Below are 25,321 nucleotides of genomic sequence, written 5' to 3'. Positions count from 1 at the left end.
TACGTTTACAGAACATTTATGGACACTTAGCTCGGACCGAAAGATGCCCAATAATGTCTTCCGGTTTGGTCCTTAACAAGCCAGTGACAAATTCCGCGGATAGCAAATACGATGCCGAACGATTACACGCATACTTGAGCAAAGAAGACATGAACACAGGAAGCAATCAATCGGGAGTGCTGTGAGCGGGCAATCTCCGGTAAAGAGGTATCCTTTGCAACAACAGGAATGCGTCTGATGCGGAAGTTCGGAGGAAGTTCAAAATAGATATGTAGGGAAGCATGTTGAATCAACCCAAGCTGATCCATCCAGCGATGAATGTTAATACTACAGTCATAATGATGAGGAAGACGGCGTTGGCAGCGGCATAGAGGAGGGCTGTGCATGGACGCAGGGCTTGCGGTTCTAAATAGAGATACTCGCATACACACCATGTATGCAGGCCAAAACGATGGCGGAGGGTTGGGTATAAGTTCACAGCCCCTTGTTGAAATCGCAAATATTGCTTGGCATTTGACCTGGGAGTACCAAAAGAAACAGGGCCGCTGAGTCAGCCCAGACGAAGCAAAGAGTTGGTTTGTTTGACAACAGCTTCGGATCCAAACAACGTCCTCGGACTCTTTTGAAAATTCTTCTCAGTCGTTTCTTACGCTGCATGGCAGAAGTCAAGTCTACTCAAGTTTTCCCCGTTCAAACTGGGCAAGGACGAATTTTGCTTTGAATTAGGTGCGACAGACCTAATTCAAAGCATACAGGCCGGTTTGAAATCCGCTGAAACCTCGATCGTGAGCAAGAGGCTGGCATGCTAACTTAATAATGCCAGCCTTCCAGGTATAAAAACCCGCACCCGAGGGCTGAAACGCTAGTGTACATCTTTCTTGCTCACTCCCATCGTCCGCATATCCGCATATCCAGACGATTTTACTTGCATCTATCTGTCAACATCATGTCTTCCGACGACTGTAACGGTCGCCTATCTTTGTGCTCCCCTTCTCGCTCTTTCGCGATTTCCAATCTCGTCTTCGTCCTTGGTGTCCTCAAGATTGTGACCTTGGTCTCCTTCTACGTTGTTGTTATCATGGCTGGACTGGCCTTCGATGTCTACCGCTGCCAGCTCGACCCTTCGACGCTCCAGGATCCTGATCTATTCATTCATTCACCCAGGCTTCAGGAAGCGGAGAAAGCTGTCTTCCCCTTGAAGGCTACTTCTTCGTCAGCTACATGTACTTCATCTCCATCAGGCTTCCCTTCGTCCTCATCGTCCCCGGCCATCCTGGAATCATCTTTGGACAGCCCTCGTCTGGTACCTGAGCCTCGGCTACACTGGAGCATCAGCTGTTCCGACATTAGCCCGCAGTTTCACAACGCTCCGATAGGCCCTGGCCACCATATCCATGCGCTGTTCTCCGATGCGTGGAGCGAGAACGCCGTTCTCCTGAAGCAGCTCTTACGTGTGCAGGATGCTCTCGATACCGCCAACTCTGATATCGACAATCTCGTACTGGCGAACTTGACCATGACCAACCAGATGGACCGTTTTACGCGCGATCTGGAGATCGAGCAGGTTCGTCGCGATGAGGCTGAATCGATGTCCCGGGATGCCACAGCCAAGATGAGCTTCCAAAGGTCTACCATCTCATCATTGCAGTCTGCCAACACTGCACTCCGCTTCGAGATCGCAAACCTTAAGGCCGAGCGCGACAAACTCATAGCCGAGAAGAAGTCATCTGACTTGCAGCAAGAACACGGTGAAGAAGTCCAAGCATTGCAAGGAACGCTCGTCCGGACGAAGAGGGAGCTCGAAGGAGCCAAGAGGGAGCTCAGGAAGTTGAAGAGAGCAGCTGCAGGTGAGACGTTCTCTCTATGTTCTTCGCTGTCTTCTGACTCTTGCGAACAGGAATCCCTGAATTGAAGATAATATCTCCTGACGGGAAAGTTATACCCCACATCACTACCTCGAGCAGTACGTCTTCCCTTCCACCTCAACTATCCTTGCTGACGCTCCCATAGGCACTGATTCCTTGAACGAAGATCGAAATATCGCGATGAGGGAACGCCTTACGCTCGCGTACACAGAGGTTGTCGGTCTTAGGGACCAGTGCGAAGCTTTGCGGCGTCATGCAGATGAAAATGCAGAGTTGCAGGAGGATGTCAAGCAGCTTCTCGCACAGCGATCGGGTCTCTGGGATCAGGTTGAAGCGGCCACCAGTGCCTGTCGCAAGCTGGAGGAGGAGAACAAGAAATATTTCCGCCAGTTTGTGGAGATTAGAGCTGAGCTAACCAAGGTAGAGAAGAGAACTGGTCAGTCGTTTGCCTCTTTGCTGTTGTTGGCGCTAAAACCACTGCTCGTCAAGGAATCGCGATTTCAGTCATCGAAGAAGAGGAGGAAGAGCCCGAAATAGCAGGCAAAGCTGAATTCGAGGTTCCACCGACTAATCAGGGTTGTCGTTCGGCATTTGATGACGACTCTGACGACGAGTCCATTACTTCCTCGGTTTCGTGTTATTCGATGGCATCCACAGATGACTTTGACGGTGAGATTTTGTCGGCTTCTGGCGTTTTAATGGCTAATTGGAGTCTTGATAGTGTCCCTGCCCTCTGAGGTTGATACATCTCATACATCAGTCCCGTCCTCCCCATGTTCTTCACTCTCCGCACCCCCTTCTCCTTCTTTTACGATACCCTCTTGGGTTCCCTGTTTCGACTCAGAATGCACGGATTTTGCATTCGACGTCGTTCCGGGCTCACCCCTCGCGGATGCAATTTCCGTGTATGCCAGTATCCACCAGCCTATTGGTGTCAGTCATCGTCCATTTGTTATACGTCGTGGTCTCGGTATTCCCATCGTCCGTCCTTCCTGGCCTCCCGCTAGCTCCGTTGTTACCCCTTTCGACGAAGCGTCCCCTAAGCGGAAGTTGGCTCTGGATCTGGATGATGCGACGCCCAAGACTCGTCGGAAGCACGACGAATGTTGATGCATCAAGTTTGCAGTGCGTCTCGTTTGCAGTTTTTTTTCTTTCCCCGATATTTTATTTTCCCTTCTTCCTTTCTTTCATGTCTTTCCGCGATCCATCTTCTATCATTCCTATCATTTCATTCTTTTTGCAGTCGGTCGCAGGTTTGTGTTTTAGTTAACAGGCTGTTCCTTTGGTTTGCGGTGGTTCTGGTTCCGGTTGCATCGTTCGGCTGGGATGCTTTCCCTCGGGGATCCTGATGAGGTGAAATACTTTCTTGGGTTTCATTGCTGCTTATATCTGTCTTCCACGTTTGCCCTTTAAAGTGGCACGGGAAACTCTATAGGTGGTTATGTTTCTCTTGGACTTGCGGATCTCTCGGACTGGACTCCTCTAGTGATAGTATTTAGGCAGATCCTGTACTCGGCTTCCTCGGTGCTGTAATACATTGGGATTGTCATGAATTATAATTCAGTCTTGCGACATATGAGCTGGGCGAGCCTGTGATGCTAGACTTTGAGAATAACTAGTTAAGTTGCAAATGGTTCACGTTCAAGCGATCCGCACTAGCGCAGATTGGTTATCAGTTATGTATTTACGCCAGCGCATTGATGGGAATTCGACAACCGATATCATCGCATAACAGTAGACAACATGCGGCAGTCACGAGGCGCGCGTGACGCCACAATGATCTCTACCTCCATAATGCAATATTCGTTCTACCACAATCAAGCTGGCGCAGCCTATCCACTGATAATAAATGATAATGAACTGTGTCCAAAGGTAAGCGCTCTGGTGGGTGTGGACAATGGCATTTGTCACGTGATGAAACGCGGACGCGCTTGTTTGTCTGTATTATGTGTGGATGGTTGAAATTTAAAATGGCCATTTCTGGAATAGTTCAAGTAGTTCCTCTCATCTTCCGTTCGCTCTTCGTTTTACATTTCATCCATCTAGCTACTGCACGCACAGATAGAGTACCTTCTGCGTCAATTAGATAGCTAATGTCTTCCAACTTACCAGTAAGTCCTATGCTTTATCGATTTTTAGTCGTCATCGTCGATGGGCTTGTCGCTGATCGATGTTATGTTCCAGACTCGCCGTGTAACGCGGGTTACCCGTACGGCGGTCCAGAAGGACAGCGAGAACGCCAATGCCCGTCCATCTCGTGTTATCTCCCGTGTGAAGCCCCCATCTACGTCTGCCATTCCTGCTCCCACCGCCACACTCCAATCCAGGGCCCTAGGCGCTACGGCGGCCTCTCGTGCAAAGGTCGGGACCAACGATGAGAACAAGGTCGATCTTGCTCTCCAGGGAAAGCGTAAGCGCGAGGCGCTTGGCGAAGTTACGACTAAGAACATCAACAAGAATAAGGCCGCTGCCACAGCTGCTAAGGACGGAAAAGGCAAAGGCAAAGAAGTCGCCCCACCGACCAAGGAAACTTTTGATGGCGTAGTGATTAAGGCGAAGCCTACTATTCCCTTGAGACAGATCACCGTCCCTACTCGTCGCACTACACGGTCTGCGATTGCTCCAGAGGTAAAACCGTTAAAAGATGTCAAGGAAGAACCCTTGGTCAATGATGAAGACGCGATGGCTGTGGATGATCACCCACCGGCTCCTGAACCCTCGCGGCGCGTTTCGACCCGCAGGTCGGGGGCGAACACCCAACAGGTGATCACCCAGGAGGTGCAACGTATTCAGACTGCTCGACGAACTTCTTCGCATCTCGTCTTAAAGGTTGAGACACAAGAGGAAGTTCAAGATGATCGTGTATTTAAGAAGAGGCGAACATCTTCTGATGCTCCCGAGACCGACATAGACGAACAAGCGCAACACGAGGCAGAAGTGGCGGCTGTTCTTGATGTCGATGTGGCACCGGAAGCTGACCCCGATGGTGACGAGTGGGACGACCTCGATGCTGAGGATTCCGATGATCCTTTGATGGTCAGCGAATATGTTGTCGAGATCTTCAAGTACATGAAGCTGACTGAGGTACGAGTTTCCAAATATTTTTATCATCCTGTTGTAATTTTTGAGCCACCTTCAGCTTGTGACGCTTCCCAATCCGGAATACATGGCATCGCAAAAAGAGCTGGCCTGGTCGATGCGTGGGATCCTTCTCGACTGGCTGGTGCAAGTACATGCACGGTTCCGATTGCTTCCTGAGACCCTGTTCCTCTGTGTGAACATCATCGATAGGTTCTTGTCGGCACGCGTCGTCTCCCTTGCAAAACTTCAGCTCGTGGGCATTACGTGTCTCTTCGTTGCTTCCAAGGTCGAAGAGATTGTCGCACCGTCCGTCTCGCACTTCCTTCACTGCGCGGATTCATCCTACACCGAATCCGAGATCCTTCTCGCAGAACGGTACGTCCTGAAAACGATCGACTGGAACTTGAGCTATCCGAATCCGATGCACTTCCTGCGCCGTATCAGCAAAGCGGATGATTACGATGTGAAATCAAGGACGATGGGGAAGTATTTATTAGAAGTGGGTACACTGGAGTGGCGGTTGCTAGCCACGCCACCTTCCCTGGTTGCTGCTGCGGCGACCTGGTTGGGACGCCTCATTCTCGGCAACGATAAATGGGTAAGTGGTGTGTGTGTGCCACATTTCGATCTTGCTGATAACATCTCCGGATTCTAGACTCCTAATCATGCCCATTACTCATCATATGCAGAAAGCTCCATAATTCCGACTGCCAACCTGATGCTTAACTATATTCTCAAACCAATCCGTCACGAATCATTTTACAAGAAATATGCCGGCAAGCGCTTCATGAAGGTACGTCTTAATGGGTTGTGCACGCATAGTAGGTAACCTAGCTATCATGCAGGTGAGCATACTCGTACGAGAGTGGGCTCTAGAGCGGTGGGAAGAGGGCGAGCAGGTGTCTCTTTTAGCGGAGTTACCAGCCATTCGTGCAAGGAATCGAGCAGAAAGGGAGCGGCTAGCGGCAGCAGGCTTGGACGGTGACGAGGATGAAAAATCATAAGGCCGGCGACACGCATGGTCTCTACCACCTTCGTTCAATTTCCATCATCACGGCTATCACTCACCCAAAACGCATATCCATTTTACGGACACCCACACTATCTATCCCCCGCCTGCATCATATCCATCACGAGCATCATGATCACTGTTAATTTTTGTGCAACACAACCATCACACCATCCCACAACGCCAATTTCGTTTTTGTTCTTTGATTTTGTTCTTTATGAGTTGATCCTATGATTATCAAATACGTTTTCCCCTCCACACCCACCTGTATATGCGCCACATCTATGCCTCCAACTCTGCGCTCGATTTGTCGCTGTCACGCTGCTGTCTCAGTGCTCTACGCATCTCGCTCGCTGTCTGCCGTACTCGATTTGTCGATTCGCGTAAATGCACCAGTAATCGTCTGGATACCTCCTCCATCGTTGCTTGCTCTGTTCTCGCTTGCATCACGCTGTTTTACTGGTCACCGCTCTGTTCATTTCGCGCTACCCGTACATATCCTCTTCAGCTACACCCGCATATCGCCATTACCATGTTATCCGCTTTGTTCATCACCATCACTAGGACTTCTTTTCCCGTCGTTTTATCCGACGCGTTCTTGATAACTTGTTAATCCCCGGAGTGGTGAGATACGTTCTGTATAATTTGTAGGGAGAAAAATAAAGAAGTATCATTCTCATGGTGCTGATGTGAGGACTTGGAAGATTTGCAGCTTCAGGAAGCACTTTGTGAATTGACTTGCATTACATCATTACATACAGATGTGTTCAGCGCTTGGGGCCGCATGCACAAAAAAAATCGCCGAGACTCCCTAAGTAGATGTCCAAAAAACTCTCTGGCGGGGAATCGAACCCCGCTTTCCCGCGTCCATTTTGCAATGACAGGCGGGTGTACTATCCGATATACTACCAGAGACTTGTCATGTGAGCAATAACGCTGCAATTAAATAATAACACCATTATGATTTAGACATTGGTAGGTGACCTCCACTCTCACTTGCTCTCTTCACTACATATTTGCCATGTGGACGAGCCAAACCATGGAAATTTTGTCGGCTGGCATGCTCAAATCCTGAACGTCATTTGGCGACCGTCTGATTCTTCGCGCCTCAACGTTCCGTTACAGATGCAAAACAGTTTCATGCAACAACACTCGGTAAAATTTGCTCAATAGGCCGCCGAGGAAGGGGTAGTTGCTCTACCACATCCGTCCCGTGGATTAGTACTATCTTTTGATCTGGTGCTTTAAAAGTGACCTGCACTCGCAAATCTCATAACGTGCACTTTCGCGACAAGTATAACCGTGACAGGTTAGTCTACGGTTCCTGGTTTCTGGTTCATTGCTACTACCAACTAACGATATCCTAAGAATGGCTTTTTTGGCGTACACCCTCCGTCATTGAATTGGGCGGGTCTCCACGACGTCTCAGACACATGGAATACTCACGACGGGAGATGCGCCTGTAAGCACAATATTTATTGTTCATAACACTTCCTGTGGCTTCACCGCCTCATCCGATGATAACCAATTGACTGGATGTTTTCTCAGGTCCTGTGAGAGTATGTCACTCCTGTGTCTTGCCGGTATCCTCACGTCGCGCAGTCCCATATTGACAGCACTGCGGGAATAACGGCCTTCACTCCGTTTTTCCTCTCGACCAAAAGTAAAGCACCCAATTTTAACGTATCTCTGACACCCACAGACATCTTTTGGAGCTCGCAGCCGTGGTGGCGATCGGTGGATAGGTTATGGAGCCACTACAGGGTCGATGTGTCTTTTCCTGCAGGAGCTCACGTTTGTCATGGTGTGTTCCAGTGGAATGGAAGCTTTAGTCTGGTTATTTGATTGCTTGTTTTCTAGACTCGTCCGTGAACATAACAGCCACTGTTCATCGGACAGGATATACGAATCGAACAGACATTCCTGTGGAGCTATGTGCGTCTCCGGCAAGCGCCAGTGAAGGGCGTGCTCAGGAGCTCAAGAACCGATCACAGGCATTCGTGCTGTTCATCAAGTTGTTGGTTCCATCCACAATTTCCTCCATGGTCCCCTCCATATCAAATTTGCAGCAGCTCCTGCAATCTTGACTGATGTTTCTTCTACATCCTTTGAAGCCGCTTTCTCCCTCCACGTGGGTCACGATGCTGTTCGTGCATTTTCAACGTACTATCAGAAACCGGGACATCGTGTCAATCTGAATCTCCATATCAAACTGGATCCGTCAGAGCCATAGGATAATGAATTCGAGAATGAGCGATGGGAGCAACAGACTGGACGGCTGAATGAAACCGATTTTGACCGGGTGTACTGCTTGTCTCCTATACAGGCTAGTCCCCGATACCTGACTGGCAACGCCGGTCTATTATTCATTCCAATGCAGAACCAACGTCCTGTGAAAATAACGCCAGTTCACTACTTGTCAAGCGAAGCTCGCCAACCAGCATTTGTCGATGTGTCAGATATTGCTGACCTCCATTCCATGACCACTGAGGAACTCGATCTCCTTGCTTCAATTGCGCAGCCGTCTATCAAGATGTTTGAAGGAGGTCGAAGGCTTCCTGACTTTTACTTCGATCGCATTGAGCAGCCCATATTTGTTGGAGATACCTGGCTCAACAAAGTATTGTCTGTTGAAGGCCAGCACGAGAGAGATCATAATATGGACGGATCGGTATTCAAGTTGTAGTGATGCTATATGGTTGTCCTACTAATCTAGCCATTCGCTATGTATATTTCAATTCAATTACCGGTGAACCACTAGCTATGTAATAAAAAGCGCACACGTGGCGTTGATGAATATTGATCATGAACATTATTAAGAATGAACGTTAACGACTGTCTTTCTTCTAATTTGGTCTGACTACGGGAGACTGAAAACATATGTATGGAAGTTTGAACCTCATTGCGATTTCCACCATCTAACCTTTTAGCCGGTACATGGCTCAAACTGAAGAAAACCCCGAATTCTTCCCTCCGATCGCAGACGTCGTCGATAAGACTGATGCCGGGGATGAAGAAGATATCGGCGCTCGACCACTCGAGGAGATCGAGTCTCTTTGCATGCAGTGTGGAGAGCAGGTGCGTTCGCAAACATTCTCATTGCTGGTGGAATTGAATACTCACGTCCGTTAGGGAGTAACGCGAATGATGCTCACCTCCATCCCATTCTTCCGAGAAGTCATCGTGATGAGTTTCCGCTGCGAACATTGCGGCCACTCGAACAATGAGATTCAGTCGGCGGGGAAGATTAGACGTGCGTACCCGTTTCATCTTGTTACCCGTACCTCCTAACATGAAATTTCTGAGACAGCTGAAGGTACTATGTACACAGTCAAAGTCCTTAATCGCGGTGACCTTGACCGCCAGCTCATCCGCTCAGAAGCTTGTACGATCAATATCCCTGAATTTCAGCTGGTCCTTCCGCCCTCCCGTGGGCAGCTTACAACTGTCGAGGGTCTTCTCAGGGACATTGTTGCGGATCTCAACGTACAGCAGCCGCTTAGACGCGTCCAAAATGAGAGTGCATACGCTAAGATCCAGGAAATTATCGATGGTCTCAAGGAGATCATTGCTGACGATGAAGAGGAAGATGATGTAGGAAAGGACAAGCTCGAGAAGAGAGATCTTTCGAAAGAGGATCCAGTCGCACGTACGATTACCATCACTCTGGACGATCCATCTGGGAATTCGTTCTTTCGAGTTCGTGGGCAGCATGTCCGATCTCAAGTGGAACATGCGCACATACGAGCGCTCGCTTGAGCAGAATCGGCAGCTTGGATTGGCACCTCCCGCAGAAGACAAGAAAGAAAATGCGGTGGACGAGACAGAACAGCAATCTGGGGGTCCGGACGACGAAGTGTTCGAGTTCCCTGGTATCTGTTCGCGTTGCAGCCGGCCTCTTGTCACGCGCATGAAGAAAGTTTCTATCCCTTATTTTAAGGTTGGTATCGAAGTCACACTGAATCTTCACGCCTGACAACCCTACTGACAGGACACTCTTATAATGTCCACTAACTGCGACGACTGCGGATATCGGGATAATGAGATTAAATCAGGGGCTGCAATTTCGGAGCTTGGCAAGAGGATCTCATTAAAGGTGGAAGATAGAGACGACCTGAGCCGCGACATACTTAAAGTAAGCACTTCCATTTATTTTCCGCGCTCTTTTGACCCAAGAGCGTCCTGTAGAGTGACACGAGTGGTCTCAGCATACCGGAGATAGATCTCGTTCTTCACCCCGGTACACTAGGCGGACGTTTCACGACTTTAGAAGGCATTTTAGATCAGGTATACGAGGAACTCACCGAAAAAGTATTTAACACGGGAGATTCTGGGGTCGCAGATGTCGATGATAAAGCTGGGTTCCAGGAGTTCTTGGGAAAGCTTAAGCAGGTATGTTCTCCTACCATCGCGCGACTCTCATTTTGATGTTTATGATTATCCAAGGTCAAGAACGCCGAGATACCATTCACTTTGATCCTGGATGACCCTCTGGCGAACTCATACGTGCAGAATTTGTATGCACCTGATCCAGATCCGAATATGGAGGTCGTCGCATACGAGCGAACGTGGCAACAGAATGAAGATCTTGGATTGAATGATATTAACGTGGATTCATATCTCGGCGATGATACGAAGGATGGTGATATAAAAACCCAGAGATCATAGCAGTGAAAGATTGCCATGGTTTAGGAATGTTGGTTTCCTCCACAGATAGAGCTACCGTGCGTCATCTACTATTGTTCCTGAAAGGAGCACAAATAATTTTTAATACCCTACATCAGCGCATCAAACTGACATGGCAGTACTAGGATTCTGTTGCAATGCACACTGCTATATTTTTGACATCGTGTCTTACGAGTGACCTTGACTCGCGAAACGGACACTGGTGTGCGCTGTCGCAATGACTATTATTGAGTCCACAGATTTTGGTATACAATCAATAATGGACTTCCTCGGTTTATGCTCTCCGCTATCGATGCGCCTGTCGAGTGAGTCTTCGCTATGTTGAAGGCACTACTGGCAGTGTGGCAGTGACATGAGGACTTCCTGTGGTACGTGTCTTGCCGGCGTTTCCACGATGCGCTACGCGTGTTCACATGATGAACGGTACTAGTAGCTAACGACATTTCGTCCTGTGCCTCCTCTCAAAAAGACGCTGTCATTTGCTATAAAGGCTGGACAATCTGTACACCATTTTTTGTTTTTCTTCATCTCGATATACTGTACCCCAGACATGCTGCGCTGGCTATCCCTCGCGCTTGTCTTGGCGAGTAATGTCGCTGCGTTACCCTCTCCACAATCCAAAGAGCCAAGCGATGCACCGTCCCAGTGCCAAGCACGTGCCTGGGTAAGAGCACCTGACATGGTTCCCGGCGAAGTTATCGCGGGAGATGTCAAGATTAAACTCAGCGGACCATGCACGGGCGCAAAGAGCTATACGCTAGGCTTGCGCTACAAGGAAAAAGTATTCTGGAAGTTAAGGTGAGTTGCTGTGTCTCTCTCGTATCCTCCATTAGACAGCTCGACAGACGGGAAGATGCCCCGATTCCGGAAATGCCCAAATTGACGTATAATCAGACGGCGGTCTCGAACAGTGATTTGTTCCGAGTCCGACCTGCCCAGAACTCCAGGAGTCCAAACTACAACGAAGCAGAATGGAGGGCATACGAAAACTCAGTTCAAAATAAGGACTTGTGGTCTATCCACGAGGAAGAACGGATTGCCTTTGAGATCAAGAGTCCTTTGGTCACAGGTACGAATTGAGATTCGAGTAGACTCAGAGTTTAATGTCGAGAACAGATCCACTGTCAACAAACTTCACGACCCAGTTTGGAGTTCTGGTACCAAATACAAACTACCCTCCAGGAATAGACTGTCGTGTAGGTTCCATGTCTAATGGGGGAGCGGCTGATGTAAGAACAGCCTTTATTGATTTCGTCTTGCGCTCAATGTCGTTGCAGATGATATCCAGCGAATCGATTTACGAGTACTTTGTCGAAATCGGGTTTAGCAATGGCACCGACTTCAGAGATACGTGCGGGAATGACGGCCTTCACCCCGTTCTACCTCGTGACGGAAAACAACGCACCCAGTGTTAATGTATCTCTATCTCCGCTACCCGCACGCTCCCGTAACACGAAGCCATCAGTAGACAGGTTGCGGAGCAACTACACGATTGAACTATCTTTTCCTGAAGGAGCTCACGTTTATCAAAGTATGTTTCAGTGAAATGGAAACCTTAACCTAGTTATCTCATTGCATACTTTCTAGACTCGTCCGTAAATTTCACGGCCATTGTTCATCGGACAGGATATACGAATCGGACAGACATTCCTGTGGGGCTGTGTGCGTTCTCGGCGAGTGGCATTGAATGGTATTCTGAGGAGCTCCAGAACCGATCACAGCCATTTCCACCGTTCATTGGGGCGTTGGTCCCTTCCGTTATCCCCGTGCAGCATCCGGGATTCTATCAAGTCATAACACCCTATCCAGTCCCTGTTTCCCCATGCAGAGAGATCAAATTTGCAGCAACTCCTGCACCCTTGATTGACGAAAGCCACATTTTTTCCACGTCCTCCGAACCTCTTTCATTATCCCTCTACGTGGGTCACAATGCTGTTCCTGATTTTTCAACGTACTATCAGAAACTGGGAGGTCGTGTAAATCTGAATCTCCATGTCATGCCTGATCCATCAGAGCCATGGGATAATGAATTCGAGAAAAAACAATGGGAGAGGCAGATTGTGGATGCGGATGAAACTGACTGGGTGCCCTGGATGCCACCAACACGTAACCAATTCCTTTCCGGCGACACCAATATACTATCAGTCATTCCAATGCAGAAGCAGGGACCTGCGCAATCAACGCCAACCCACTACCTATCTGACAATGCTCGCCAACCAGTATTTGTCGATCCGTGCGACATCGCTGACCTTCGTTTAATGTTGCCCGAGGAACGTGATCTCATTGCCCCACTTACGCAGCCAGGTCATCAAGGTTTTTCCCAAGGGAGAAGAACTTCCACGCAGATATTTCACTGGCAGTGACATGCGGTACCCGATATACGTTGGAGACACCTGGATCAGGAAAGTATTGCCTGTGGCTGCTGAGGGTCAGCACGAGAGAGATACTTTGGACCACTTGCTCGTTGTGCAGTGATGCAATTGACGTAATGATGCCAGAGGGTAGTCGAAGTAATTTATAATTTCAATCCAACACTATCTACTAGTGCTACATGAAGATCCTCCAATGATTCTGAATTGACGGTTGCTCCCAATTCTCAGTTGGCATAGTCCATCCTGGCGCCAAGTCCTGATTAGGATAAGCAACATTAAAGAAACGACGCTCTGAGCCAACTCTGCGCTGAGCTGAGCCTGGTGCTGTCTTTAGCAATCCCACAGCAGATAGCTCAATTTAGACGCAGGGTAGGACTGTTAATACAAGGCCTCACTAACGACCCATATCCAAAGACGTAGCGGTGTCTAACTTGAAGTAGATCGTAGTGGCGCAGGCCCATGCTGACTCGCTCACTCGGAGGGCAACAACACCAAAATTACACAACTCAGACATGGGCATACATGGCAATGTCGGAGCTACCATCCTACCTGCCATATAATGGCAAGAGCCGGGATTCAATCGGGTGGAATAACGACTGTATTGGTTAGATATCGTACCTGATGGTAAGCAGTGAGTATCAGCAGGTAGGGGTCTCGTGAATATATCTGACACATTTTCTGCTGACTTTACGTAGCGCGGACAAATGTGGCCATCGCGCACAGCTTCGGATCCAATGATAAGACAATCGGATGTCTTTTGTACAGTACGTAACTTCATCTGGTTTGGTGGTGATACGAATCGCCGATGTGTTGTCTACAAAGAATGCTGTGAGTTCGTCATTTGGAAACAAGTTCGTGCAGCCAGAGTCAAAGGACTTCATGGCCACCGAATTACTTAGATGAGGGGGATCTTCAAGTTGAAGAGGGTGACGAGAGCAAGGATGATGACGACAGTTATGAGACTGATGAGGAGGACAGCATAATAGCCTGAGTATGGCTGAGGTACTCGACGACGACATACTCGCTGAAGAAGGCTATGATGCTCTATAGGGGCCAGACAGCTATCACGTGATATAATGAATCGTTCCTGAAAAGAGCACAAATAACTATTAAATTCAACAGACCCTACATCAACGCATCAAACTTAGGATTTATTGTGAAGCAGACTGCTATATTTTTGACATTGTGCCTTACGACTCGCGAAACAGACACTAGTGTATAACGGGCTTCCTCGGCTGATGCTCTCGCTGCGCCTGTCGACTGAGTCTTTGTTATGTTGAAGGCACACTGGCAGTAACATGAGGACCTTAGCGGACGCTGGGGACATGAGCGATGACCGGTGACCCTTGGGAGTTTGGGGATAGCAAGGAAACATCGCTTTCATATTCAGAATCAGCCCATATGCAAGGTATTTATTGATGATGACAAAGCTTCCTGTGGAACATGTTCAACGCCGCTGGAGGCCATGTAGGTGCAAGTCACTACCCCCTGCAGAAGACAAATAAAATGCGGTAGATGAGGTGGAATAACAATCTGGGGGTCCGGACGACGAAGTGTTCAAGTTCCCTGGTGTCTGTTCGCGTTGCAGCCGGCCTCTTGTCACGCGCATGAAGAAAGTTTCTGTCTCTTATTTTAAGGTTGGTATCGAAGTCACACTGAATCTTTGCCTGACAAACCTACTGGCAGGACACTCTTATAATGTCCACTAACTGCGACCACTGCGGATATCGGGATAAGGGCTGCAATTTCTGAGCTTGGCAAGAGGATCATGTTAAAGGTGGAAGATGGAGACGACCTGAGCCGCGACATACTTAAAGTAAGCACTTCTCTTTCTTTTCCGAGCTCTTTTGACCCAAGAGCGTCCTGTAGAGTGACACGGGTGGTCTCAGCATACCGGAGATAGATCTCGTTCTTCACCCCGGTACACTAGGCGGACGTTTCACGACTTTAGAAGGCATTTTAGATCAGATATACGAGGGACACACCAAAAAGTATTTAACACGGGAGATTCTGGGGTCGCAGATGTCGATGATAAAGCTGGGTTCCAGGAGTTCTTGAGAAAGCTTAAGCAGGTGTGTTCTTCTACCATCGCGCGACTCTCATTTTGATGTTTATGATTACCAAGGTCAAGAACGCCGAGATACCATTCACTTTGATCCTGGATGACCCTCTGGCGAACTCATACGTGCGGAATTTGTATGCACCTGATCCAGATCCAAATATGGAGGTCGTCGCATACGAGCGAACGTGGCAACAGAATGAAGATCTTGGATTGAACGATATAATATGGATTCGTATAGCGGCGATGATATGAAGGACGGTGATATAAAAACCCAGAAGTCATAGCAGTGAAAGACTGCCATTGTTTAGGAATGTCGGTTTCCTCCGCAGACAGAGTTATGGTACGTCATCTACCATCGTTCCTGAAAAGAGCACAAATAATTATTAATAGCCTGCATCAGCGCATCAAACTGACATGTCAGTACTAGGATTCTGTTGCAAAGCAGATTGCTATACTTTTGACATCGTGCCTTACGAGTGACCTTGACTCGCGAAACGGACACTGCTGTGCGCTTTCGCGATGACTATTATTTAGTCCACAGCTTTTGGTACCCAATCAATAACGGACTTAATGGACTTCCTCGGTTTATACTCTCCGCTATCGATGCGCCTGTCGAGTGAGTCTTTGTTATGTTAAAGGCACACTGACAGTGACATGAGGACTTCCTGTGGTGTATGTGCCTTGCCGGCGTTTCCACGATGCGCTACGCGTGTTCACATGCTGAATGGTACTACTAGCTAACAATATTTTCGTCCCAAGCGTCCTCTCAAAGGCACGCTGTCATTTGCTATAAAGGCTGGACAATCTGGACACTATGTTTTGTTTTCCTCTGTTCCCCAGACATGCTGCGCTGGTTATCCCTCGCACTTGTCTTGGCGACTAACGTCGTTGCGTTACCCATTCCACAATCCAAAGAGCCAAGCGATGCACCGTCCCAGTGCCAGGCACGTGCCTGGGTGAGAGCACCTGACATGGTTCCCGGCGAAGTTATTGCAGGAGATGTCAAGATTAAACTCAGGGGACCATGCACTGGCGCAGAGAGCTATACGCTCGGCTTGCGCTATAAGGAAAAGGTATTCTGGAAGTTAAGGTGAGTTGTTTTGTCTCTCTCGTATCCCCCATTAGACATCTCGACAGACGGGAAGATGCGCCGATTCCGAAAATGCCCAAAATGACGTATAATCAGACGGTCTCGAACAGTGATTTGTTCCGAGTCCTGACCTTCTAAGAACTCCGGGAGTCCAAACTACAACGAAGCAGAATGGAGGGCATACGAAAACTCAGTTCAAAATAAGGACTTGTGGTCTATCCACGAGGAAGAACGGATTGCCTTTGAGATCAAGAGTCCTTTGGTCGCAGGTACGAATTGAGATTTCGAGTAGACTCAGAGTTTAATGTCGAGAACAGATCCACTGTCAACAAACTTCACGACCCAATTCGGAGTTCTGGTACCGAATACAAACTACCCTCCAGGAATAGACTGTCGTGGAGGTTCCATATCTCACGGGGGAGCGGATGTAAGAACAGCCTTTATTGATTTCGTCTTGCGCTCAATGTCGTTGCAGATGATATCCAGTGAATCGATTTACGAGTACTTTGTCGAAATCGGGTTTAGCAATGGCACCACTTCAGAGATACGTGCGGGAATTACGGCCTTTACCCCGTTCTACCCCTTGACGGAAAACAACGCACCCAGTGTTAACGTATCTCTATCTCCGGCACCGGCACCAGGGCCCCCACGCTCCCGTTTTAAGAAGCCATCAGCAGACAGGTTGCAGAGCAACTACACGATTGAATTATCTTTTCCTGAAGGAGCTCAAGTTTATCAAAGTATGTTTCTGTGAAATGGAAACCTTAAGCTAGTTGTCTCATTGCCTGCCTTCCAGACTCGTCCATGAAATTCACAGCCATTGTCCATCGGACAGGATATACGAATCGGACAGAGACTCCTGTACAGCTGTGTGCGTTCTCGGCGAATGACATTGAATGGCATTCTGAGGAGCTCCAGAACCTATCACGGCCATCTCTACCATCCATTATAGGGCATTGGTCCCTTCCGTTACCCCGTGCGGCGGCCAGGATTCTATCAAGTCATAACACCCTATCCAGTCCCTGTTTCCCCATGCACAGAGATCAAATTTGTAGCAACTCCTGCACTCTTGACTGACGAAGGCCACATTTTTTCCGCGTCCTCCGAACCTCTTTCATTATCCCTCTACATGGGTCCCGATGGTGTTCCTGATTTTTCAACGTACTATCAGAAACTGGGACATCATGTGAATCTGAAGCTCCATATCGCGCCTGATCCATCAGAGCCATGGGATAATGAATTCGAGAAAAAACAATGGGAGATGCAGAAAAAACAATGGGAGAGGCAGATTGCGAAGGTGGATATGGATGCGGATGAACTTGACTGGGTGCCCTGGATGCCGCCAACACAGATTCGTCGCCGATCCCTTTCCGGCGACGCCAATGTTCTATCAGTCATTCCAATGCAGAAGAAGCAGGGACCTGTGCGATCAACCCCAGTCCACTACCTGTCTGACAATGCTCGCCAACCAGTATTTGTCGATTCGTCGGACATCGCTGACCTTCGTCTGATGTTGCCCGAGGAACGCGATCTCATTGCCCCAGCTTACGCAGCCGGTTATCAAGGTTTTTGCCAAGGGAAGAAGAGCTTCCACGTAGATATTTCACTGGCGGTGACACACGACACTCGATCTACGTTGGAGACACCTGGGTCAACAAAGTATTACCTATGGTTGCTGAGGGTCAGCGCGAGAGGGATGCTGTGGACCACTTGCTCGTTGTGCAGTGATGACGATCATCAATTGATGTAATGATGCCAGAGGGTAGTCGTAGTAATTTATAATTTCAATTCAACACTACTTACCAGTGCTACATGATGATCATCCTCCCATGGTTTTTGATTTGATGGTTGCTCCCGATTCTCAGTTGGCATGGTTCATCCTGGCGCTAAGGTCTAATTAGGATGAGCAACTTCATAGAAACGACGCTCTGAGCCAACTCTTAGACTGAGCTGAGCTGAGCCTGGCGCTGTCTTTAGCAATCCCACAGCAGGTAGCTCAAGTTAAACGCAGGGCAGGACCGTTTATATAAGCCCTCACCAACAATCCATATCCAAAGACGTAGATCATAGTCGCGGAGGCCTATGCTGACTCGCTCACTCGGAGGGCAATCATCACCAAAATTATACAACTCAGACATTGGCATACATGGCAATATTTTGGAGCTACCATGCCTGCTAAGATATAATGGTAAGAACCAGGACTCTAAGTGTAACGAGCGTGCAAACATACTACAGACGGTATGTTTGACGTCATCGTATTGCGTCGGATATCACCGGTCACTGTTGGTGGCGTCAGACAGTTCAACTTGTCCATCTACCATCGTTCCTAAAAAGTTTGTTAATATACGCATCAAACTGCAAAGCGGACTGCTATATTTTTGACATCGTGCCTTACGAGTGACCTTGACTCGCGAAACGGACACTGGTTGTGCGCTGTCACAATGACTGTTATTAGTCCACAGCTTTTCAATAACGGACTTCCTCGGCTTATGCTCTCCGCTATCGATGCGCAGTCTTTGTTATGTTGAAGGCGCACTGGCAGTGACATGAGGACTTTACCGGACGCTGAGGACATGACTCGGAGCCTCGGGAGTTTGGGGATATTAAGGAAATATCGCCTCCATATTCAGAATTACCTGTTCCCTGGCTTACAGGTATTTATTGATGATGACAGCTTCCTGTGGACTATGTTCAACGCCCATGTAACCACCCCGGTGTCTTGCCGGCGTCTTCCAAAGGCGCCACCCGTGTTCATATGATGAACGGTACTAGTATCATCGTCCCTTTCATCCCACGCGTCCTACCAAAGAGACGCTGTCGTTTACTATAAAGGCTTGGACAATCTGGACACTATGTTTTGTTTTCCTCTGTTCCTCAGCAATGCTGTGCTGGCTATCCCTCGCGCTTGTTTTGGTGACTAACGTCGCTGCGTCTTCTGACTCGCCCTCTCCAGAATCCAAGGAGCTAAGCAATGCACCGTCCCAGTGCCAGGCACGTGCCTGGGTGAGAGCACCTGACATGCTTCCCGGTGAAGTTATCGCAGGAGATCTCAAGATTAAACTCGACGGACCATGCTCTGACGCAGAGAGCTATGCGCTAGGCTTGCGCTATAAGGAAAAAGTATTCTGGAAGTTGAGGTGAGTTGTTTTGTCTCTCTCGTATCCTCTACTGAACATCCTGACAGACGGGAAGATGCGCCGATTCCGAAAATGCCCAAATTGACATATAATTGGCCGGTCTCGAACAGTGATTTATTCAGAGTCGGGCCATTCCGCAACTTCGGGAATCCAGACTACAACGAAACAGAATGGAATGCGTACGAGAACTCGGTTCAGAATAAGGACTTGTGGTCTATCCACGAGGAAGAACGGATTGCCTTTGAAATCAAGAGTCCTCTGGTCGCAGGTACGGATTGAGACTTCGAGTAGACTCAGAGTTTAATGTCGAGAACAGATCCATTGTCAACAAACTTCACGACCCGATTCGGAGTTCTGGTACCTAATACAAACTACCCTCCAGGAATAGACTGTCGTGTAGGTTCCATGTCTAATGGGGGAGCGACTGATGTAAGAACAGCCTTTATTGATTTCGTCTTGTACTCAATGTCATTGCAGATGATATCCAGCGAATCGATTTACGAGTACTTTGTCGAAATCAGGTTTAGCAATGGCACGACTTCAGAGATACGTGCGGGGATGACAGCCTTTACCCCGTTCTACCCCTTGACGGAAAACAACGCACCCAGTGTTAACGTATCTCTATCTCCGCCACCCTCACACTCCCGGGCCGGTTTTAACATGAAGCCATCAGTAGACAGGTTGCAGAGCAACTACACAATTGAAGTATCTTTTCCTGAAGGAGCTCACGTTTATCAAAGTATGTTTCAGTGAAATGGAAACCTTAACCTAGTTATCTGATTGCATGCTTTCTAGACTCGTCCGTAAATTTCACGGCCATTGTTCATCGGACAGGATATACGAATCGGACAGACATTCCTGTAGAGCTGTGTGTGTTCTCGGCGAATGACATTGAATGGCATTCTCAGGAGCTCCAGAACCGATTACAGCCATTTCCACCAACCATCAAGGCGTTGGTCCCTTCCGTTGACCCCGTGCAGCATCCGGGATTCTATGTCGCAACACCCTATCCAGTCCCTCGTTCCCCATGCAGAGAGATCAAATTTGCGGCAAATCCTGCTCCCTTGACTGACGAAAGCCACATTTTTTCCACGTCCTCCGAACCGCTTTCATTATCCCTCTACGTGGATCACGATGCTATTCCTGATTTTTCAACGCACTATCAGAAACTGGGACATCACGTCAAGCTGAATCTCCATATCGCGCCTGATCCATCAGAGCCATGGGATAATGAATTCCAGAAGATAGAATGGGAGAAGCAGATTGCGAATGCAGATGAATCTGACTGGTTGCCCTGGACGCCGCCACAGACTCGTCGCCGATTCCTTTCCGGCAATGCCAATATATTATCAGTCATTCCAACGCAGAAGCAGGGAACCTGCACGATCAACGCCAATTCACTACCTGTCTGACAATGCTCGCCAACCAGTATTTGTCGATTCGTCGGACATCGCTGACCTTCGTCTGATGTTGCCTGAGGAACGCGATCTCATTGCCCCACTTACGCAGCCATCTATCAAGGTTTTTGCCAAGGGAGAAGAACTTCCACGTAGATATTGCCCTGGCGGTGACATGCGGTACCCGATCTACGTTGGAGATACCTGGGTTAAGAAAGTATTGCCTAAGACTGCTGAGAGTCAGCGCGAGAGAGATACTTTGGACCACTTACTCGTTGTGCAGTGATGACGATCATCGATTTATGTACTGATGCCAGAGGGTAGTCGTAATCTCAATCCAACACTACTTACTAGTGCTACATGATGATCATCCTCCCATGATTTTGATTTGATGGTGGCTCCCGATTCTCAGTTGGCATTGTCCATCCTGGCGCTAAGTCCGGATTAGAATAAGCAACTTCATCGAAACGACGCCCTGAGCCAACTCTGAGCTGAGACATCCAAACACGAGTGGTGTCTGTGTGGATTGTAGTGGCGCAGGCCCATGCTGACTCGGAGGACAACCAAAAGAAACACGACAAAAGACTGATACACGAGTACTCGTGAAGCAGTGGTCACCAACCAACACAGTATGGGTACTCACAAAGTTCAACCTGGTGTGCGGTGATCTCGAGGTTCTAATCAGACAGTTCTCAACCTCATTGATATTTTAGTGCGGTAATATAATCATGCAGTGTCGCTGACGCACTGCAGATCCAGCTGACGATATACAATGTCATCATTCTACCCAAGGCTCACACCCTGACCCGTCATACAACATACAGACCCCGGTCACAACCTGTGCTCCAGACTCTCAGCTAGCACATCATCGACCTCGTTCACCTTTTGTCTATAAAGTAATCCAGGGTCATGGCGCAAGTCCACACTCGAATAACTCCAAATGACGCTCTCCGTGCTCCCAACCATATCTGGCGGTATGAGGAGCGGCGTGCGCGCGCCGCTGAACGGGAATAAAGACATGTCGAGTAACCGCACCCCCCGTAACGAAGGAAGCTTGACTTTCTCTTCGTGAGGCATGAGCGTCACAGCTGACTGTTCGCTCGGATCCAAAAATCGTCTCTGGACCCATAAGTCTATCCATGTCAAGTGTGCATGCGTAGGCATTCGGATTGGAATACGCGTGTCTGTGGCGAGGTGGCGTAAATTTGGACACATGGAAAGCAATGGAATCAGGGGAAGGGGGTGGCGATAGTCGTAAGGGTAGTAGCGATTGATTATATGAGGCCTAACCAACGAGACAAAGTGGAGACTATGTCCAAATTTACGCAACAGTGGCTCAAAAACCATCTCGTCTTCAACAGCTTGTGATGTCAAAAGCAGACGTCGGAGAGAGGGGAGGCTGAGGGTCTCAGCCAGTGCAGAAAAGGCATTCATGTCATGTCTATACGAGTGCCAAGTAACGTGCATAATGTGCAGTTCTTCCAAAAAGGCAAGATGTAGGTGCTCGGTGGGGAGTCCATCGTTTTCTCCAATGATCATGTCGATATGGAGAGCGGTGAGGTACGTGAAAGTTGGCATGAGGTTCAGGGTGTCTTTGAGCGTGCGACTGATACGGAAGTACAGATCTGTGATGCGAGAAGGGGTATTCTGCGTGAGAGCGACCAGGCGGAGAAACTCGTGATTAAGAAAAGGCTGTCTCTTCATGATGGGCACAAGAGTAAATTTGGTAAGATTTGGAGTCACCGCTCAGATGCTGTCCACAGCCATTGAGACTGTGGCCATCTGCGCCACTGAAACATAACACTGCAGGTGCAGAGATAATATTATCTCGCCGAGGCTGCGGTTGTTCGAGACGACGCGTGCAAGCGCGAAGAGTTGCTTGCTCTGCAGAACGACAACATGGCTGGTAGAGGAAGCTAATGCCGACATTATACCAGGACCTGCATACTAGCACATTGTTCCTGAGGGTCTGCAGCGAACAGGACCGCGAGGAACGATTGTCGCGAGCAATGACAGTGGAATCTAGAAAATGCTGAGTCGGTGGCATAGTAAGCTCCATGATAATGCAGAGGATTTCGACCGGAATTTCGGTCGCAATATGCGTCGGTGACAGAACTCGATGTGCCTGAGCAGACGATGAACAATGATAGTGAGAAAGATTGGAAAACTACCTTTGTGCAATCCACATTCGCATCCATGTCCGGCACCTGATCATATGTAATTATCCTGCTGGAGTTAGCCTTGAAAGCGTCAAGCCAAAATCTCAGTAATTGTTTAGTTATTCGACGAGATCGACCTACCAATGGTTTAGGATCCATGATTCACCCGTGAAGGATACGCTGACTAGAACCAAAATACGTCCTTTTATCTCTCTGCGCTCGGCGCCGCAGCGGCGAATCTGTGACTTCGGGGTACAATGCTGTAGGGCGGTCCTGCAATGACTCTTGGCAACTAGGGATGTGAAAATTCGCGCGAAACTTGGCGTGAGGGATTTGATGTATGGTCTCATACCTCACTTCACCCGGCAAGCTGTCAAAAGACGTCAAAGGTCACAATTTAAATATTGACAAAGATGTCTGTTCAGCAACAAGTCCTGCACATCAGCACCCTTGTCAAGCTGATCGGACTGACATGCGGAACATAGAACGCCGGGAAAGCATTGTAATTCCCACTATCATGGGGAGAACTCCTGTGGAGGGTGCCTGTATCACAAAATTCATGAGTCAGGCTCTGCCGAGACAGCTGACTCGAATGCTGAAGCGTCGATCCAGTAAAATGCGATGAGTCACTCCCGCTTGTCCGGTTTGCTGAGAGACCCAGAATGAATGAATTCTGCAAGTAAGAGACTATTAGAGTAGCGGTCACAGTGCACAAGTTTGTCAAGTATTCACTCACCCGTCTTGCTTAGTCACTAAGGATTAAGAACTGATCGAACACGTGGCCAGTTGACCAGAAGCTCAGCATCAAAGTTCAACTAGTTCCACGTCATTTGCAGTGGTTCTCAAGTACTGGTACTGGCCAGTCTTCATCGAAGCTTCATCGTTTGTTCAACACACCACACCCTTCACATTCCTCATTAATGGCCGAAATTCTCACCGAAATTCGAAAGATCCCGCCAGTGACGCGCTTTCTCGTTGCATCGTCTCTCGGCATCACCGTCCCAGCCATTTTGAACCTTGTCTCGCCATGGAGGCTTCTCTTCATGACAGAGGCTATTATTCAGAAATTCGAGGTGTGTCCTATGCTTATTCTCATTTATAAGACCGAACATCTGCCAGAGTCTAACGGTCCTTGACATAAATCATAGTTCTGGAGATTGTACACAAGTTTCTTCCTCGGAAGTAAGTGTCGTTCCATCATGGACTATGTAATGCTATGCGAGCTCACCGCACGTTTCAGGTATGAATCTGAACTATATTTTTGAGCTTCTCATGCTCTAGTAAGTACCGTATGTCTTTCTCCCTTGGTCGAGAACCCAACAATTCGTGGTTTCAAGCCGCAACTCGAACACGCTTGAATCAACTCACTACGAGCGCCGTTCCTCCGACTACGCCTGGCAACTCTTTCTTGCCAGCCTCGCTCTGACCGTATGTCCCGTATCTCACTTGCGCCACCCATGTCCTCACATTTCACATTCGTGATTAATACTAATAGGCCGTGAACCGTCCCATCCAATCTTACTCGCATACCCGTGCCTTGCTTCATACACTCACCTACTTGATGTGTTCTCTATCCATACCAGGCGCACTAACGAGCGTGATGGGCCTCATCACTATCCCTGTTGCATACTTCCCATACGCACTCTTGGGCATAGACCTCCTCACGGGTGGGCCAAGTGCCGCCGCGCAGGGCGTGAGCGGGATGCTTATCGGACACGCGTGGTGGTGGCTAGTCTGGGGGCCCGGTATCGGCTCAGGTGGTGTCGAGCAGGGCATGTATGCGGGGTGGGGACGTGCTCCTACGTGGCTGAAGAACTGGTTTAGTGAGCATAACGATTATGGACGCGCCGGAAGCAGGAGGGGTGCCGTGCAGGCGTTTGCACCAAGGCAGCGTGCTGAGGAGGCTGCTGCTGCTGGGCGGGCGACTGGGCATAGCTGGGGGTCTGGAAGGAGATTGGGGGAGTCCTAGTTCGTGGGAGGCTGACGGTTTTTGACGTGCTGTGTGGTGATATATTTCATCGTTATCATTTCGGCCTTCTTGACGAAGCGTCAAGAAATAATGATCACAGTTTGTCCCTCCGAGATCTCAGAGGCCTGGTTACTGTGTCGTTTTCTATTGAAAATCCTTACATGACTTGATAGTCAAAACCACGTTCACATTTGCTATGTTCCTAACCCCCACGTATTGTTGTTATATAACCTTAGTCTCCACTGTCAAGAATCAGTGCAATGTATGGCCACTGCTCGCGTATATCATGATCAACAGATGTTGAAAGATCGTGAAAGCTCCTCAACCTGTGTACCATTTACCAAACACAAATATTGACAAACGGTATTCATCAAGACATTTTTCTCGCTACCGTTAGGGAGCGAGTCTTATGGTTCGCGATTTTCCACTTTTGCGGTAGATTTCGAGATAATGCAAAACCTGTGCTCTTATTTTCGCCAGCTCGGAGCAATTGT

At 48.6% G+C, this 25,321-nt stretch overlaps 10 protein-coding genes and 1 non-coding gene across 11 annotated transcripts; 9 read left to right on the top strand and 2 right to left on the bottom strand.

The window, feature by feature from the left end:
• Positions 1-946: 946 nt before the first annotated feature.
• DFJ58DRAFT_840115 (uncharacterized protein) lies at positions 947-3,214 on the top strand (the record flags this gene model as incomplete). Its single annotated transcript, XM_041392576.1, has 8 exons — positions 947-1,564; positions 1,649-1,847; positions 1,898-1,963; positions 2,011-2,301; positions 2,355-2,534; positions 2,710-2,970; positions 3,109-3,118; positions 3,139-3,214. 8 exons carry the CDS (start codon positions 947-949, stop codon positions 3,212-3,214), a joined length of 1,701 nt encoding a protein of 566 aa, XP_041245439.1.
• A 744-nt stretch (positions 3,215-3,958) lies between these two features.
• On the top strand, positions 3,959-6,076 carry DFJ58DRAFT_875239 (cyclin-like protein; the record flags this gene model as incomplete). Its single annotated transcript, XM_041394415.1, has 5 exons — positions 3,959-3,976; positions 4,050-4,949; positions 5,005-5,544; positions 5,602-5,739; positions 5,792-6,076. The coding sequence occupies 5 exons, from the start codon at positions 3,959-3,961 to the stop codon at positions 5,948-5,950; spliced, it is 1,755 nt and encodes a 584-aa protein (XP_041245438.1). The 3' UTR covers positions 5,951-6,076.
• Positions 6,077-6,786: 710 nt separating this feature from the next.
• On the bottom strand, positions 6,787-6,870 carry DFJ58DRAFT_t71. Its single transcript has one exon. It is a non-coding gene; the product is annotated as a tRNA-Asp (tRNA).
• Positions 6,871-6,963: 93 nt separating this feature from the next.
• On the top strand, positions 6,964-8,641 carry DFJ58DRAFT_913099 (uncharacterized protein; the record flags this gene model as incomplete). The annotated part of the gene is made up of 6 exons (XM_041395300.1): positions 6,964-7,264; positions 7,324-7,417; positions 7,504-7,514; positions 7,816-7,890; positions 7,950-8,086; positions 8,189-8,641. The coding sequence occupies exons 2-6, from the start codon at positions 7,389-7,391 to the stop codon at positions 8,639-8,641; spliced, it is 705 nt and encodes a 234-aa protein (XP_041245437.1). The 5' UTR covers positions 6,964-7,264; positions 7,324-7,388.
• Positions 8,642-8,891: 250 nt separating this feature from the next.
• Positions 8,892-10,623, top strand: DFJ58DRAFT_875234 (zf-ZPR1-domain-containing protein; the record flags this gene model as incomplete). Its single annotated transcript, XM_041394414.1, has 7 exons — positions 8,892-9,033; positions 9,088-9,208; positions 9,266-9,644; positions 9,667-9,895; positions 9,947-10,090; positions 10,144-10,347; positions 10,402-10,623. Coding segments are annotated over 7 exons (1,441 nt in total), but the record flags the coding sequence as incomplete, so codon positions are not given.
• Positions 10,624-10,733: 110 nt separating this feature from the next.
• Positions 10,734-13,004, top strand: DFJ58DRAFT_875232 (uncharacterized protein; the record flags this gene model as incomplete). Its single annotated transcript, XM_041394413.1, has 6 exons — positions 10,734-11,439; positions 11,475-11,710; positions 11,758-11,870; positions 11,919-11,992; positions 12,051-12,172; positions 12,229-13,004. Exons 1-6 carry the CDS (start codon positions 11,192-11,194, stop codon positions 13,002-13,004), a joined length of 1,569 nt encoding a protein of 522 aa, XP_041245435.1. The 5' UTR covers positions 10,734-11,191.
• A 1,777-nt stretch (positions 13,005-14,781) lies between these two features.
• On the top strand, positions 14,782-15,327 carry DFJ58DRAFT_726245 (uncharacterized protein; the record flags this gene model as incomplete). The annotated part of the gene is made up of 4 exons (XM_041385339.1): positions 14,782-14,829; positions 14,883-14,934; positions 14,991-15,085; positions 15,139-15,327. 4 exons carry the CDS (start codon positions 14,782-14,784, stop codon positions 15,325-15,327), a joined length of 384 nt encoding a protein of 127 aa, XP_041245434.1.
• A 590-nt stretch (positions 15,328-15,917) lies between these two features.
• DFJ58DRAFT_726244 (uncharacterized protein) lies at positions 15,918-17,915 on the top strand (the record flags this gene model as incomplete). The annotated part of the gene is made up of 7 exons (XM_041385338.1): positions 15,918-16,148; positions 16,201-16,251; positions 16,305-16,434; positions 16,483-16,592; positions 16,641-16,905; positions 16,962-17,141; positions 17,206-17,915. The coding sequence occupies 7 exons, from the start codon at positions 15,918-15,920 to the stop codon at positions 17,913-17,915; spliced, it is 1,677 nt and encodes a 558-aa protein (XP_041245433.1).
• A 1,102-nt stretch (positions 17,916-19,017) lies between these two features.
• Positions 19,018-21,103, top strand: DFJ58DRAFT_744615 (uncharacterized protein). The gene is made up of 6 exons (XM_041387330.1): positions 19,018-19,302; positions 19,350-19,570; positions 19,619-19,731; positions 19,780-20,041; positions 20,098-20,708; positions 20,782-21,103. Exons 1-6 carry the CDS (start codon positions 19,046-19,048, stop codon positions 20,983-20,985), a joined length of 1,668 nt encoding a protein of 555 aa, XP_041245432.1. The 5' UTR covers positions 19,018-19,045; the 3' UTR covers positions 20,986-21,103.
• A 293-nt stretch (positions 21,104-21,396) lies between these two features.
• DFJ58DRAFT_283071 (uncharacterized protein) lies at positions 21,397-22,747 on the bottom strand. The gene has a single exon (XM_041379655.1). The coding sequence runs from the start codon at positions 22,401-22,403 to the stop codon at positions 21,531-21,533; it is 873 nt and encodes a 290-aa protein (XP_041245431.1). The 5' UTR covers positions 22,404-22,747; the 3' UTR covers positions 21,397-21,530.
• Positions 22,748-23,568: 821 nt separating this feature from the next.
• DFJ58DRAFT_780060 (Der1-like family-domain-containing protein) lies at positions 23,569-25,139 on the top strand. The gene is made up of 5 exons (XM_041389725.1): positions 23,569-23,931; positions 24,007-24,040; positions 24,099-24,138; positions 24,196-24,286; positions 24,354-25,139. Exons 1-5 carry the CDS (start codon positions 23,779-23,781, stop codon positions 24,825-24,827), a joined length of 792 nt encoding a protein of 263 aa, XP_041245430.1. The 5' UTR covers positions 23,569-23,778; the 3' UTR covers positions 24,828-25,139.
• The last annotated feature ends 182 nt before the right edge of the window (positions 25,140-25,321 follow it).

The sequence above is a fragment of the Suillus subalutaceus genome, assembly GCF_016647625.1.
Source record: "Suillus subalutaceus strain FC151 chromosome Unknown DFJ58scaffold_34, whole genome shotgun sequence".
Classification (NCBI taxonomy): Eukaryota; Fungi; Basidiomycota; class Agaricomycetes; order Boletales; family Suillaceae; genus Suillus; species Suillus subalutaceus.
This window is presented reverse-complemented; position numbering and strand designations above follow the sequence as displayed.